The sequence below is a fragment of the Panthera uncia genome, assembly GCF_023721935.1.
Source record: "Panthera uncia isolate 11264 chromosome D3 unlocalized genomic scaffold, Puncia_PCG_1.0 HiC_scaffold_8, whole genome shotgun sequence".
Taxonomy (NCBI): Eukaryota; Metazoa; Chordata; class Mammalia; order Carnivora; family Felidae; genus Panthera; species Panthera uncia.
Window position 1 is genome coordinate 47,934,911 of NW_026057586.1, and position 14,885 is coordinate 47,949,795.

The 14,885-nt window shown below is 46.3% G+C and overlaps 1 protein-coding gene across 3 annotated transcripts in view; it reads right to left on the reverse strand.

Annotated features, from left to right (window-relative positions):
- CABLES1 (Cdk5 and Abl enzyme substrate 1) overlaps positions 1-14,885 on the reverse strand; it is a 114,273-nt gene that overhangs the window by 48,754 nt on the left and 50,634 nt on the right. For all 3 annotated transcript variants that reach the window (XM_049620363.1, XM_049620362.1, XM_049620364.1), the window contains one exon: positions 11,461-11,553. In XM_049620363.1, the coding sequence (XP_049476320.1) occupies positions 11,461-11,553 (93 nt within the window). The remainder of the gene's footprint in view (positions 1-11,460; positions 11,554-14,885) is intronic.

Here is a 14,885-nt window from a genome sequence, read left to right on the forward strand (position 1 = left end):
ACTGGGCGGGGGGTGGGGGTGGTTACTAGAAAGATTAGGAAAACACTGAATATCCAATTGGATTTTGCACTTAGATTCTTGGGTCACTTTATTTTTTTTTAAATTTTTTTTTCTTAATGTTTTTATTTATTTTTGAGACAGAGAGAGACAGAGCATGAGCAGGGGAGGGGCAGAGAGAGAGGGAGACACAGAATCCGAAGCAGGCTCCAGGCTCTGAGCCATCAGCACAGAGCCCGATGCGGGGCTTGAACTCACGGACCGCAAGATCGTGACCTGAGCCGAAGTCGGACGCTCAACCGACTGAGCCACCCAGGCGCCCCTCTTGGGTCACTTTAAAGAAGTCCAATCTGGGGGTGCCTGGCTGGTTTTGTCGGAAGAGTATGTGACTCCTGATCTTGGGGTCAGGAGTTCAAGCCCCATGTTGGGTGCAGAGATTGCTTAAAAACATAATAATCTTAAAAATAAGTAAAATCTTAAAAAAAATTTTTTTTTAATGTTTATTTATTTTTGAGACAGAGAGAGACAGAGCATGAATGGGGGAGGGGCAGAGAGAGAGGGAAACAGAATCGGAAGCAGGCTCCAGGCTCTGAGCCATCAGCCCAGAGCCTGACGCGGGGCTCAAACTCACGGACCGCGAGATCATGACCTAAGCTGAAGTCGGACGCTTAACCGACTGAGCCACCCAGGCACCCCAGTAAAATCTTTTAAATAATAAAATAAATCCAATCTGGACATGGCAGCAATAGGTGGGAATAACGATATGTGGCTTTGATGCCAGAGACAGAGTCTGATCCATGGGCCCAAAAGCAAAGAAAAACCTTTTTTTGGCATCAAAAAACCGGCTGAATGGGGCACCAGAGTGGCACAGTCAGTTAAGTATCCAACTCTTGATCTCAGCTCAGGTCACGATCTCACAGTTTTAGGAGTTCGAGCCCCACGTCGGTTGGGATTTTTCCCCCCCCTCTCTGCCCCTCCCCCCTCTTGCACTTTCTCTCAAAATAAAATAAAAATAAACTTCAAAAATTAAATAAAATGTCCTCAATAAAACAAACAAACAAGAAACCTGCTGAACGGATGACCACCAATATGCTTTAAGTTAAAGCACAATATTTCAGCTCCATGTGTAATTTCTGTGGCTATTTCTTCCATGGATCACTAAACTCTTCTCATAACCATGCAACTACTGTAAATAATTCTGCATAGCTGGATGGTGGCTTGGCAGTAGAGGAGGAGCAGAAACAGGTTAAGGTTGCAGGCCAGCTCCTGAAAGGCTTCCCAAACTGGGGAGGGAGTGGGTCCTGAGGCACAAGAAGCCTGGGGGTGGTTAAGATGGTGACTGGTGACTGTGACGGTGACAGTGACCATGACCAAAACTGTGGCTAGGTGAGCTCCCCACAACAGGACAGGCAGTGGAGCGCCTAACAGCCACGTGAGCAAGAAAGGGAGTGTGTCTGCAGGGGCTGCCATAACAAGGGGCCACGTGCTGAATGGCTTACACACCAGAACCAGTGGTCTCTTGCTCCGGGAGGCCCAGAGTCTCAGTCCAAGGTGTCCACCAGGCCATACTCCCTCTGATGAAGGCACCAAAGAAGGGTCTGCTCCAGGCCTCTCTGCCAGCTTCTGGTAGTGCCTCAGCAGGCAGCAATATAACACACGGCATTCTCCTTGTGTGCAGGTCTGTCTCCAAATTTCCCCCTTTTAACAAGGGCACCAATATTAAGATTATGGGCCTACCTTGCTCTGGTACAATCTCAACTAATTACATCTGCAACAACTCTATTTCCAAATGAGATCACATTCTGAAGTACTGGGGTTGGGACTCAGCCTAAGAATTCACTAACAGGGAGATGGGAGGAAAACAAGCCGAGCGCGAGTTTAAGGAAGTCTCCCCTCGAGCCCTGGAGCCCTCTGCTACCTGCTCTTCTGCCCTTCCAGGATAGCACTGGTAGCTGTGTCGCAGGCCCTGGCCCGAAGCCATCTGCATTATGGTTTTCTCCTCCAACTGCTGCATACCACTGGTGGGGACCACGATCTGGTCTCCCCCGGGGTCCCCAAGCCCTCTCACCAAGCAGAGAATTGAAGCAGAACCACCCAGAGAAGGTTCTGCCCAACTCCCAAACTCTTTCTCTGTGGCTCATTTTACTTCCTGTAAATCAAACCGGTTGAAAAGCAACAAGTGCTTGTACACTTTGAATACATCTGTGCGTGCGAAGCACTGACAGTAATCCCTGCAAAGCTTGGTGCAGAGTCCCAGTATAACCTCCCTGTTTCTTAGACACAAATAATAGAAGCTAGCATGCGGTGCGCACCCCAAGGCACAAGCATCCCTGGCGGGTGGTCTACGTGCCCAGCTCCTCCCTCACTCCTGCCACTCGCAGCACCAGGGAAGGTGCAAAGGAAAGCCACTGGGTCAGCACACCGGAGGGTGATCCTGGGGGCCATTTCGGGCCGAATCTAAGGGAGGCTTGGGGATTGCCGAAGGCTTCTTCAGTCTGTCTGCTCGTAGCCCCCAGGCCTGAGGTTGTGCTGTCGGCTGGTTACAGACAGATGAATACAAATAAGGATGCCTCTGCGCCAGCCAGTGCTACTGGGGAATGGCGGGTTCTGGTTTTGTAAGGAGCAACAAGAGTTCTTTGATGGGAAAAGCCTGTTTGGGAAGGGCAGATGTTGCACGGAGCCTCACAGAAGAGGCTCACCATCTATCAAGTCAGATGCATTCATTTGAGGGAGAAAAGGCAATGCCATTTTTCCACTTTCAAGAAGGCCAGTCCACAACTTAACTAGGGGTTTTATTTTTTTTGAGATGTGCCATTTCCTCCAACTCATTTTTCAAACTAAACTAGGCTGACAGATTGGGACTGATGAGATCACAGGCAAGCTCTTAATTTAGTTATTACCCGTCCCCTGCCCTCCCTCCAAAATTTTCAGTATAAAAAGGAAAGGCTGCAACCTGACTTCAGTTACCATACTTTTACCAACTGACTTTGGAAAGCAGATAAAGGGCGCCGAAATCTTTTATATTTTTTCCTTCCTACTGAGTCCACACTTTAAAGACGCAATGGTCTAGCTCACTTCTTTGTCATTCTCAAACCCTTTCAAACCTCTTTGAAAATTCCTCCCAAAGGAGGAGACAGCCCAGTCAGTCACGGCAAAGAACATTTCTCTGCCTGTTCTGAGTGAAATGGTTCTCAAAGCAGACCCAGGAGGTGGGCACTTCCAGTGTACTTGGCAGCCAGACGTCTGAAAACCAGATCACTTCCAAACAGTGCCAAATAACGGCTATACGCCTGAGGGAGGGGGGTCGCCCATCTGAAATGACGGCTCTTGTCTCCTATCATTCTCAAAGACAAATGTTTGTGGCTCGGGAACTGGAAGCACCAGGAGAAAAGGTCCTTTCCTAATAGGACCATGAGGGTCACTAAGACATTCCTGAAAGGTCACTAGGCCACCTGCTAGTCTTTGATCTTCAGGCTTAGAGGCTCCACTTTCCATTCCGATGGCCCAGTTCTACCTCCCCAGCAATCAGCTCTCCACTCGTACTAGCTGGCCTTGTAATGTTGGTCATTTTCAAAGGTGTATCTTGTCCCTGAGGACGAGGTTTGTCTTCACTTGTGTTTAACCTCTTGTCGCCAGCAGACAGTGGGGCTCTTGGCACAGATGCAGAGGAAATCGAAGGGTACCTGGCTTTTCTCTACTCAGCAGCAGATCCCGCTTGCCAACCACCCTCCTTCACAGGATTTTCGGGGGGCCTGTTCCAGACACTCTGGCATGGGATCACTGTTGATCACTGGTCACCTCTCTTTTGTGACAGAGGGTTTTGCTCATGTATCTGTAACAACTTTCTAGAGGCCTCAAGTCATTTTTAGAAGTTTGTTTATTTTGAGAGAGACAGAATGAGTAGGGGAAGAGCAGAGAAAGGGGAAGAGAGAGAATCCCAAGCAGGCTTGATCCCGTGAGCCATGAGATCATGACCTGAGCTAAAATCAAGAGTTGGACGCCCAACCAAGGCACCCAGGCACCACTCAAGTCATTTTTAAACTTCATTATCAGGGGCACCTGGGTGGCTCGGTTGGTTAAGCGTCTGACTTCGGCTCAGGTCATGATCTTGTGGTTTGAGCCCCACATAGGGCTCATTGCTGACAGCTTAGAGCCTGGAGCCTGCTTTGGGTTCTGTGTCTCCCTCTCTGCCCCTCCCCTGCTCATGCTATCAAAAATACATAAATCTTAAAAAAATCTTTGAAAAAACTTGTCTCTTTTAAAAGACAATACAAAATATACACATCCCTTAATTTTCTGTAAGAATAAGGTTACCAAAAAGGTCCTGCAATGCTTGCCCTTGATGGTTGGTTAAGCTCCTGTTCAAATGCAAGTCAGACCACACTGGTCCTCTCTGCTCGGCACCCTCCATGGCTCTCATCTTGCTGACAATAAAAGCAGACATCATCACAATCTATCCTGCAGGACTTGTCAGGGTTTGTCTCCTCCTCTCTCCCTGTCTCTACTCCACCGACACCAACTTTCCTAAAGTTCCTCAGACACACTCGTCAGTGAACGATCCAGCCTTAGTGACTCCGCAGTTGCCGTCCCACCCACCTTCCATGTCCTTCCCCACTGGCGGGGACGGCACAGGGTTGGCTCCCTCGCCTCCTTCAGACCTCTGCTTAAAAGTCTCCTCATCAGTGAAGCCTTGGCCCACCACACGCCCTGTCTCCACACCCCCAACCCCTCAGCTACTTCAGCTTTCCTCCACAGCACATCTGTCCCATCTCTGACAGGACAGGTTTTCTTGGCTGCCTCCCCAGCTAGCCAGTAAGTCCTTAAAGCGGGATCTTTGTCTGCTTCATTTACAGATACATCCCATCACCTGAAGCAGTCCCAGCACAGGGCAGGCCAGTACCTCTACGGGTATCACTCTGCATTCTGTGTAGTTAAGGAACTACTCTACCGGCACCTTCTGTCTGGATGCACATGTCTCCTTCCCTCAAAATGGCTGTTTATATATAAGGCAGTTCACTGAAACGAGATGGACAACCTGGCTGTTCCCATTTGCTACACGTAATCATCCATCCTTCCGTAAAGAAGGGGCTTAGAAAATCCTAGTCCGCTGCAGTGAGGCCATCCCAATACAAATCCAGTGTTCTAAAACAGGGCACTCAGGCTGATCGCAACATGGCAGATGGGACTGACCCAGGCTGGGTGTGAAAGTGATACATTTCCCTCCATTAGGACAAGTTAATTAGCTCACTCTGTAGTTCCAACACACTGCTAGGCCCTCTGGAAAACACGGTCTATCTAAATTCCACAAGATTTTTCACACAAACTTGTGAAAAGCCTTTATCCTGTACTGTAAATGATCATCTACCTCGACTGCATTTATTATCCCTGCTGGGTTTAATCTCGGTGAGCTGGGCCTAGCATTTCCAGCGATTGTGGGGCTGAGTTGCGTGGTCCTCATCTGTAACACATCCTCCTTCTCTTCCTGCCTTTGGTCTCCCGTTTGAGGCGTACTGGCCTTCCCTCTGCAGAGGAGGCAATACGCTCAAGGGAATACCATGTGCTATTCTTCTTCAACCTCCCTTCAGGCTGACTAGAGCCGGCTAACAACTTCCCGCTGCCTGCAGGTTCTCCAGCTTCACAATCACCCAGCAAACGCTGGCATGTGTGATAATGACGAACAGTCTAACATTTCTCCGAGATCAAGAAATGTCATGTCTATGGCAGTCTTCTCATTTACTACCCTAGTTATTCCATCAATACAGAGATGAAGTTAACTTAGCATGACTTTTTCTCAGTGAAGTCATGCTGACTTCTGAAAACCATCTGCTTCCCAGTCCCTTCCAGAGCTTTGCTCGCAATCTGCTCTGGGCTTGCTTGCTAGCCTGTGATTATTAGAACTCACCCTCTGCTACCACCTTAGTCTCTTTTTGACTTTTTGAAGGCAACATCTGGCTGCCATTCGACTTAGAACTTCTTTTATTCTCCATGGCATCTTAAAGATCATCTGTGTTTCTGAATTCTTTCCATTTCCTGGGATCTAGTCCCAAAGACTAGAACTCACTTAAAATGTAAGGCTTCTCCATTTGCTTCTTCCACAATAAATGATATCTGTTTCCTGAGTGCCTCCAGTATGCTGAGAACACTGCTCCGAGAACACTGCTCTGTTTAGAGTCTGTACTTCACAGCTGTACTTGAAGCTAAAACAGCCAGCAGCGGACATTTGCTCTGTCCTTGTACCATTAGCCCCAAGAAGTTTACCATCCCTCCCCTCCCTCTTTTGAATATGGTTTTAAAAGGACCATAGCTATCGCTGGCATTTTCTTTTATTGGCACAAAATACATTATATTTATATGTAATATACATTTGACCATTTTTCGGCGTACAATCTAGCATCGTTAAGTACGTGCACAATACTGTGCCATCATCACCACTATTTCCAAAACCTTCCCATTGCCCCAAACAGCAACTCTGTGTCCCTTCACCCAGTCCCTGGTAACTGTTCATCTGCTACTGTCTATAAATTTACCTATTCTGGGTATTCTGTATAAATGGAATCATACACTATTTAACTTTTGTGTCTTATTTCGGTCAGCATAATGTTTTCAGGGTTTATACATATCATAGCATGTATCAGCACTTCATTCCTTATTACGGCTGAATAATATTCCTTTGTATGAACATACCATATTTTGTTTATCCACTTATCTGCTCATGGACACTGAGGTTGTTTCCACCTTTGGGCTGTTGTAAATGATGTTGCTATGCTATGACCATGGGCATACAACTAGGCGTTTGAGTTCCTCTTTTGAATTCCTTTAGGCATTAACCTGGTAGAAGAATTGCTGGGTCATAAGGTAATTTTATGTTTAACTTCTTGAGGAACTGCCAAACTGTCTTCCGTAGTGGCTTTTACATTCCCACCAGCTACGTATGAGGGTGCCAATTTTTCTTGCATCAGTCTTTCCTTCACTACGGACTTTAGGGCCCTTCACACTATTCTTATAAGTTTTCTTAAGCCATTCCTTTATTAGTCTTTAGTCTTTAGCTAATGGATTTTAAAAATTAGAATTCAATAGTTTTCTCAAATTTCACCATGACATGCTGTCTTATATTTGGATTTTTATCGCCCACCTTTCCCTTATTAGGAGAATGAGTTTTAAAATCCAATGCCTAGATGTGGATTCCACCCCCTACTTTCCAGCCATGCACTCCAGCTTCCTCCCTTGTTAACTGGGATGATGAGTGTTTTCGTTTCCTATGGCTGCAGTAACAAATTATCACAAAGTCAGTGGCTTAAAACAAAGGAGTTATTATGACTCTGGTGGTAAAAACTCTGAAACGGGTCTCGTGGTGCCAACACAGAGGGGTTAGAGCCAGTTCCCACTGAAGGAAGGCTCAAAAAAGTACCTGTTTTCTTGCCTTTTCCAGGTTCTAGGGGCCACCATATTCCTTGGCTTATGGCTCCTTTCTCCATCTTCAAAGCCAGCCATGGCCAGTTAAGTCTTTCTCACATCACTCTGACACTGACTCTCCTGACTCCCTCTACTGCCTTTAAGAAGCCAGTGATTACTTTGGGCAAACCCAGATAATCCAGGATAATCCTGTTATTTTAAGGGCAGCTGGTCAGAGACCTAGCCCCCCTCCCCTCCCCTGCCATGTAACCAGCATATTTACAGGGTTACGATATGGACATCTCTGGCAGGCATCATTCTACTTAACGCAACAGCAATACCTTCCTCATAAGATTGTTTCAAGGATTATCTGTGTTTCTAAATTCTTTCCATTCCTCAAAATACATAGTTCTGAAGACTGAAAGTCATTTGAAACCTCTGTCCACTCACTCCACAAACACCTCCTGAGTTGAGTTAATGAAATAAAGTACTTAGAGCCTGGTACCCAGTAAACACTCCATAAATGTTACCCATTATCACTTTATGATACTCATACTTTATAATCCCTTTGGACATGTGGTTGCAGCCACCAGAATCGACTTCGTAGTCTGAATTTTCTGAGATCTATCTTTCTAAAACCCAGCCAAGCACTGCTTCTTTTCACAAACATCAAGTCCGACACAACTTTCCCATCACCAACCTGTCTTTGTGTTAGAACAGAAGTGAAACCAGAGCACAGCAGCTCCCTTCACCACTTCCCCTAGCTGCCAGGAGCTGAAGCACCATGCAGGGCTGGTAAAGAACTCATGATGGCATGTGGTCCCAAAGGCAGAGCTGAAGCTTCCATCACTGGGTCTGTAACCTATACCTAGGCTCCATCCTTCGCAGCCCCACCTTGCTTAAGGGTCTGCAACATGACCCCCAAACACCCTGAGCTTGGTGCTCTGTGCTTTATCCGCACACAAAGCCTTCCAGCAGGTGCCCAAGGCCAGTCACACAAGCTCCACTGATTCTGAAGAAGGTGAAGATAGTTTTTCATTAAAGCAGATTCCATCCTCCATCAGAACCACATCTTCCATTGAAGGTGCTCACCTCTGTTTCACACATCAGTAGAGATTCCTCTAATGTCACAGAGAGAAGTGGGAGAACACGAGGCTGGCCGAGACCCCAAAGTTTGTTTCTAAGTGATTACCTTTGATATTACTGATCATTTTATACCCACTTGGGCTGGATGCAAGTATGGTCTTTTATCATACTTGGTTCTCAGTTTTTCTCCTTCTCATCTTAAGCTGTGCTTCACACTCACAGGTCGGGCACTGAGTCTCACAACAGATGCTCTCCTCTCCCGGGGTCAGCCGCACTGGTCCTTGCTGAGCTTTGAGCTCAAACCCCCAATCTATACTGGTGCCTCAGTCTCACGGTCAGCGGGCTTGGGGACAGAGCAGCCTCAACACCGAGGTCTTCAGTTCCAGAGCAGCAAATGGGCCCCAGATGCGGGTGCAGTCTTGAGAGGCTGGTCTGTGCTAGTCAGTGGTCACAAGGTGACTTGGGAGCTGGCACAACCATGAGTGGGAACCGCTGCAGGACTGGGCCTGGGGACTCTGCAGGCCCCTTCTCAGTCTCTTTCCCCAGTTAAAGAGGAGTCAGGATACCAGTACTGAGGCCATTCCATTTTCTGTACAGCCCTCCAAGCTCTTTAATGAACACCTCCAGCCTTCTCTGTAAAGCCTCATTCCTCCCAACACAGGCAAGAAACCTGAGTTCGATCCTCGCTGCAGGAATGCACCCTCTGGTGTGGTGTTGTGCATGCGCCTCAGTACGTGGAAGGTGGGAGATTCAGAGACCCCTGCCGATGCAGTAGTCCTCTCTTCCAAGAGCATGACCAGGATCCCTCCTCTCCACCGCTGTTGGACCAGAGCTCATCCACATGTCCCTCTGCCAGGACGATCTCATGCCTGCTGCCCGGGGGGGGGGGGGGCAACTCTCCTTTCCTTTCTCAAAAGGCTGGTCATATCCTCCTCCTATTCATCAGCTCTTGACCACAATTTCCTTCTGTCACCTCAGAAACCATATTATCTTCCTGGTGCCCTCTCCAGTTCTTTCTTTCATCCATCTAAGGTCGATACACCCTTGCTAAAAACACAGAGGAAGGAGGGAGAGCACCTGCAGCCCTTTCATCTTCCTCTGGCACAGGAAAAGCAGCTCCTACCTGGGCAGATACAACCGGCCGTGGCACAGACCACAGCCTGTGGCCCCACAACAGCTCTCAGCTTGCTTTCCTGCCATCAATTCCAGTTCTCAGATCTTCAGATAAGCTAATAATCCTTCCTGGCTCCCTCTGAAAATTCCCCAGCAAAACTGCTAGCAACTGAATGCTTTCTGGACTGTTTATGTTGTTCCTGGGTCAAGGGTGTGCCGGGAAGGCCGGCTCTGTCATGTGCGCTGGCAGTCCCATCGGGCCACACATTTTATTAACTACGTCCTGTCACTACCCCACCAGGCCAGGTGGTCGGCTGCCTCTGCGACCTCGACAGCATCCCCACCTTGAGAGGTGGGGAAGGCTATCCTATCCGTTTGGCACACTCCTTTGGCTTGGTCTTGACTGGATTTAGGAATTAAAGGCTATCTGTTTATTTTATGGTTAAAGAGATTATGAAAAGAACACAAATGTAAATAAACAATGAGCAATTATACTAAAAATGGCATGAGTGAGGTTTAAGTTAAGAGCCTCAAAGGAAGAATAAAACGCTATGGTCAAAGGAATAAAGCCCAGTAAGCGTGAGGGTGAGATGCAGTGAGAGAAATTCAGAGCAATCTCTGCAACAGAGGACAGCCGGGTATATTTTCACTAAAAGCTCTATTTAAAATAGGAATATACACTAACTACGTAAACATTATTTGATGAAAGAGCGCAGTTCTGCTATTCTGAAATCACGGAAGAGCTGTAAAATTATGTTCCCTATTTAAGTCGGTTTAAAAAATCAGATATTAACTTCAAGAAAACAAGTCTTTAAAAACTGTAATCATCAGTGTTATTTTGGGGGTTATACAGTGTTTTTTATACCAAATAACAGGCAAGTATGCTGGGCCTTAGTCATTCCATGAGTCTAACTACACACTTGTTTACCAATTTGCACTTGGTATGGATTAGAGATTAGCAGGGCCCATACGGTTTTCTGTATATCAGGAGGCAATAACACAAAATGGTCTTTGTGGCAGGACCTCTGCTGGGGCGATATCTCTAACTCTCCCATTCAAGAGAAACCACTTTCCAGGTCATGGGTCAGTGGGAGGGAGACATTCCTAAAAGGTAAAGGGCATGAGGGACCCCGAGAGTTATGGGGCTCTGTCCCCATGCTGTTGTCAGGCTCCCATGAACGGACGTGGCTATTCAGTCATAAGCATGCCAGCAACAAGGATTCTGATCTATTTGTTGCGAGAGTTTTAATACCAAGGTTATATGAATTTCAATTACGGTAATTTTCATTTAATAGTACTTTCCAAAAGAGCAATGGAAGAGCTGGAGAAACATGGGCTCCAGATGTCAGCAGGCCCAGGCATTCGAATCAGCGCCCAAAAAGAATCTGCTGGCAAAGTTGTCATTCTGCTTTCCTAAAGACAGTCAGCAAAGTTAGCACCAAAACCAAGTTCAGGCACAGATCTGATGGGATATTTACTGACCAGAGCATGTAGCCCTCATGAAAAAAAAAAAAAAAAAAAAAAGAAAACAAAGCCCAACAAAGCAGAAAAAGAAAAAAAAGCAACTTTCTCTCTTCAGTTTTCTATAAAAATATATTTGAGTGCTATTTAATATTCCATTTGCGGTTAACCTAAAACTCTCACCAAGCTTTTGGGCGCTATCAAGCAGCATTATTTTTTATAGACTTCTGGTGGGAGGGGGTTAGAAAAAGTCTGGGAAGGTTCCATGAAGTCCTGTTCATCTTAACAGTGTGGGTTTCTCTTTGCAGAGCTCTGGCTGTTTAAATGGCCCCCCTCCTCCCATCCACACCAGACCCTCCCTCCCCTCCCACAACAGGGAGGCTGGTGGGGCAGCTTCTGTCACAGTGGTACCTGCCATTCCTGGTATCGTGCTGCCGCATGTTCTTGATAAAATGAATCTTCTTAAAGTTCTTTGGTCTGGGCGAACCTGAGAGAGTTCGACATCTGAAAAATAAAGTCATTTCAAAAACCCGGTCAGTTGCCTGCAGGACAGCTGAGACATCTCCACAAAAAGACAGGAAGGAAGACCAGACAAATGGTTTGAATCATCCCTGAGGATAATGAGGACAATACGGCTGGAAGCAAGGAAGCTTTAAAAAAAAAAAAAAAAACAACAACAACAACGAAAGACAACTTCCTTGATAATCCTGATGATAATTTATATGGGTCTCTGGAAAGCCAGCTAATGAAAACTATTGTCCTCAGTTACAATAACATAACCTACACGGATTCCAAAGTCATTATTCTTTCTTGTCATCTTAAAAAGAATTCTCCTGTATCAACAACAGTAATGGGAACTGAAAATGGTAAATTTAAAGAATTTAGAGGGGGAAGAAAAACACTGGAAAATTCAGTTTAAAAACAACACCAAATCATTTTTCTTCTGTAGCAGGACTCTGCCCTGAGCCACCTGGACAGCTGCTTCAATGCTTAACTTGACTATGCCTGGAAGCAGAGGCCCAGCTAGTGGCTGTTTCCTTTCTTTCTTTCTTTCTGTTTTCAAGATAAATTGTAAATGAATATTTGTTGAACAAAATGACTTGAATTCCAATTACCTTTTTCCTGGAATATACGGCATTTGCTTGCACTACAGGACTAACAGAACTGACCCACAGGCTAAAAAGAGCTTATTTGTCTATTTTTCAAAGTTCACCTGGCAACTGCAAGAAGCAAAACAGCAATAAAAAAAAAAAAAAAAAATCAACAAACAGGAGTTTGAAATTTGGTCTTGTCTTGAAAAAGGGAGCTGTGACATTTCTTTTTTTTTTTTTTTTTTTTTTTTTTAAATTTTTTTTCAACTTTTTTTATTTTTTGGTGGGACAGAGAGAGACAGAGCATGAACGGGGGAGGGACAGAGAGAGAGGGAGACACAGAATCGGAAACAGGCTCCAGGCTCTGAGCCATCAGCCCAGAGCCTGACGCGGGGCTCGAACTCACGGACCATGAGATCGTGACCTGGCTGAAGTCGGACACTTAACCGACTGCGCCACCCAGGCGCCCCGTGACATTTCTATTTGGGTTTTTGCTACCAAAATTTTTGTCTTACTCAAGCCTTTCTGACCGTGGGTCCCAAGGGCTGGCTCCTGCCATGGGGCCTGGGTACCTGGGACCTTATGCTTCAAGAATGAGTTTTGGAGTAGCAGTGCCTGGCTTCCCAAAGCTACACTGAGGTCTGGGCTGGGGCCACCAGCTAAGTTTAGTCAGTTCTGAACTTTGAGGCTTCAGGTAAGACTAACAAGATAACCCAACAAGGATGTACAGTTGAGCGCAGGTGGGATGTGGGGACGGGCTAGGGTACAGGACTGGGGAGCGGGCAAACTAGCAGACTTGCATACCCACTCTAAGGGCCCAGCTCAAGGAAACTGGGTGTTGTCCCCAGTCCAGACCTCAGGTGTACATCCCTCCAAGCCCCCTTAGCCAGCCTCTAGTAAGGGCCAGTCTTCCTAGAAGCCATTCCCTGAGAGTGCTGAGAATGATTTTTTTTTTTCCATTTAATTTGAAGGAAAAAAAAAAATCATACTGAAGTGGATGCAGTACAGGCTAAAGCAGAGACATCAGATCAGATATCTGGTAGCTTTCATCAGGAAAACAGGGTTTCCCAGTCCTTTGGTCTACAGGAAGGAAAGCCTCCCTTCAAGTCATGTCCACTACATCAAGGCAGGGTCCGTGGACCATGCTCAGAGCCTGTGTGGCCCTGCAAGACACTTCAGAAACCAGTCTTCCCTTCCTTCAGCCCCAAACTCACCACCAATTCCGACACCCTGACCTATCACTAGTAAGATTTCAGATCCTTCCTGGCGTTGTTGTGAGGATGAAATGTTAATAATACATAGGAGAGAGTCATAAACTGTCAAGTGACACATTCAAATACAAGCACTGACACATTCAAATACAAGCATTCACATTCATACGTGTGTATACACATGTAAATATTCATACACAAATTTCAGTGTTGTGATTAACCAACCATTAGATACAAAGGATGCATATTTTGTTATTATTTGCTTCCTATATTCTTAAAATTGCAGCTGTGACTAAGGGTCCTGAATTCTTGATTTAAGACATATTCTTTTAAAGACCTGTATTTAGTAGATGCTTCCCTTCCTGGCCTTCAGGCAGGGTTTGAATAGACGGCACCCATCAACCCCTTCCTAATCCAGGGTTCCAAAGTTAGATTTAGTCTTACTGAGGTTCAAGGGCATGGAACCTCACTCTGCCTTCTTTGGGCAGCTTCCCGGAGGCAGACCCAGGACCCTAAACTGCCTCAGGTCTACCTCCAAAATGACTCTTTGAGGCTGCAGCCCACCCAAGGTCCCCAATTGTCTCTCACACACACTGCAGAAGATTCTAGAGATAGCCACTGGAGAGAGGAGAATCTCTGAAAGCAGAAGGTTATGCTTCCTTTGGTTTCTGGATAGGGCCTAAGTATCCAGGAGTGTCCTCACACCCTTACCCTGCTTCCTCCCAAAAAGGAGAGCCTCCTGAGCCACCCAGATGGAGGGCAGTGAGCCAAGAGCTAGACTGTGGGGGTAGTGGATAGGTACTCCTGCCCCCAGCAGCAGGAAGCTGGTACCCAGCCCAGCCCAGAGGACAGAAGACCTGAGCTTCTCTCTGCTTCCCATGCCTGCAAAAAGAAGAGCTGTTTGTTATCCTTCAGGTTGGAGCACAAACTACCCCCCCCCCCCAATCTTCTGCTAGAACTGGAAGGCGGCAAAAGGGCCACAGGTGGTTTTGCCACTCACAGGGAAGGGAGGAGGCATCAGTTAACACTTTATGGTGCAGTAGCCAACTGAGACAGGCTGGAAAATAGGAGCAGGTGGAGACAGCTGCCAAATTTGCCACCACTGAACTGAGGTTTTTCTGGGCACCTGGTAGCAATGTCCCAAGTCCTTAATACTAGGATACAAGGTAACCACCAGGCAGGCGGAAAACTCCTCAGTCTAAACACTCTGTGAATGCTTAATTCATTCTAGGTAGGTGCAGGACCCTAACTTACTAGCAAACTGTGATGTGCCAGAGACAAGCAAGCCTTTGAAAAAGATAACACATCAGCACATGATTATAAGGGAATATGCTATTAATCCAGCCTCTCCTTCAGCAAGTTGTTTGTTGTCATGCATTTTTTTTTTTAAAGCATTCAACTCAACCACCAGAGAATCTAAGAAATGCTTTAAAAGAGAACTGTGGCATTAGCAACAATTGCCAAGGAAACTGGAAGACTAAGCACTCAGCTTGTGGCAGGTTAAGCAAAGAACGAATTAATTTCAGTACCCATT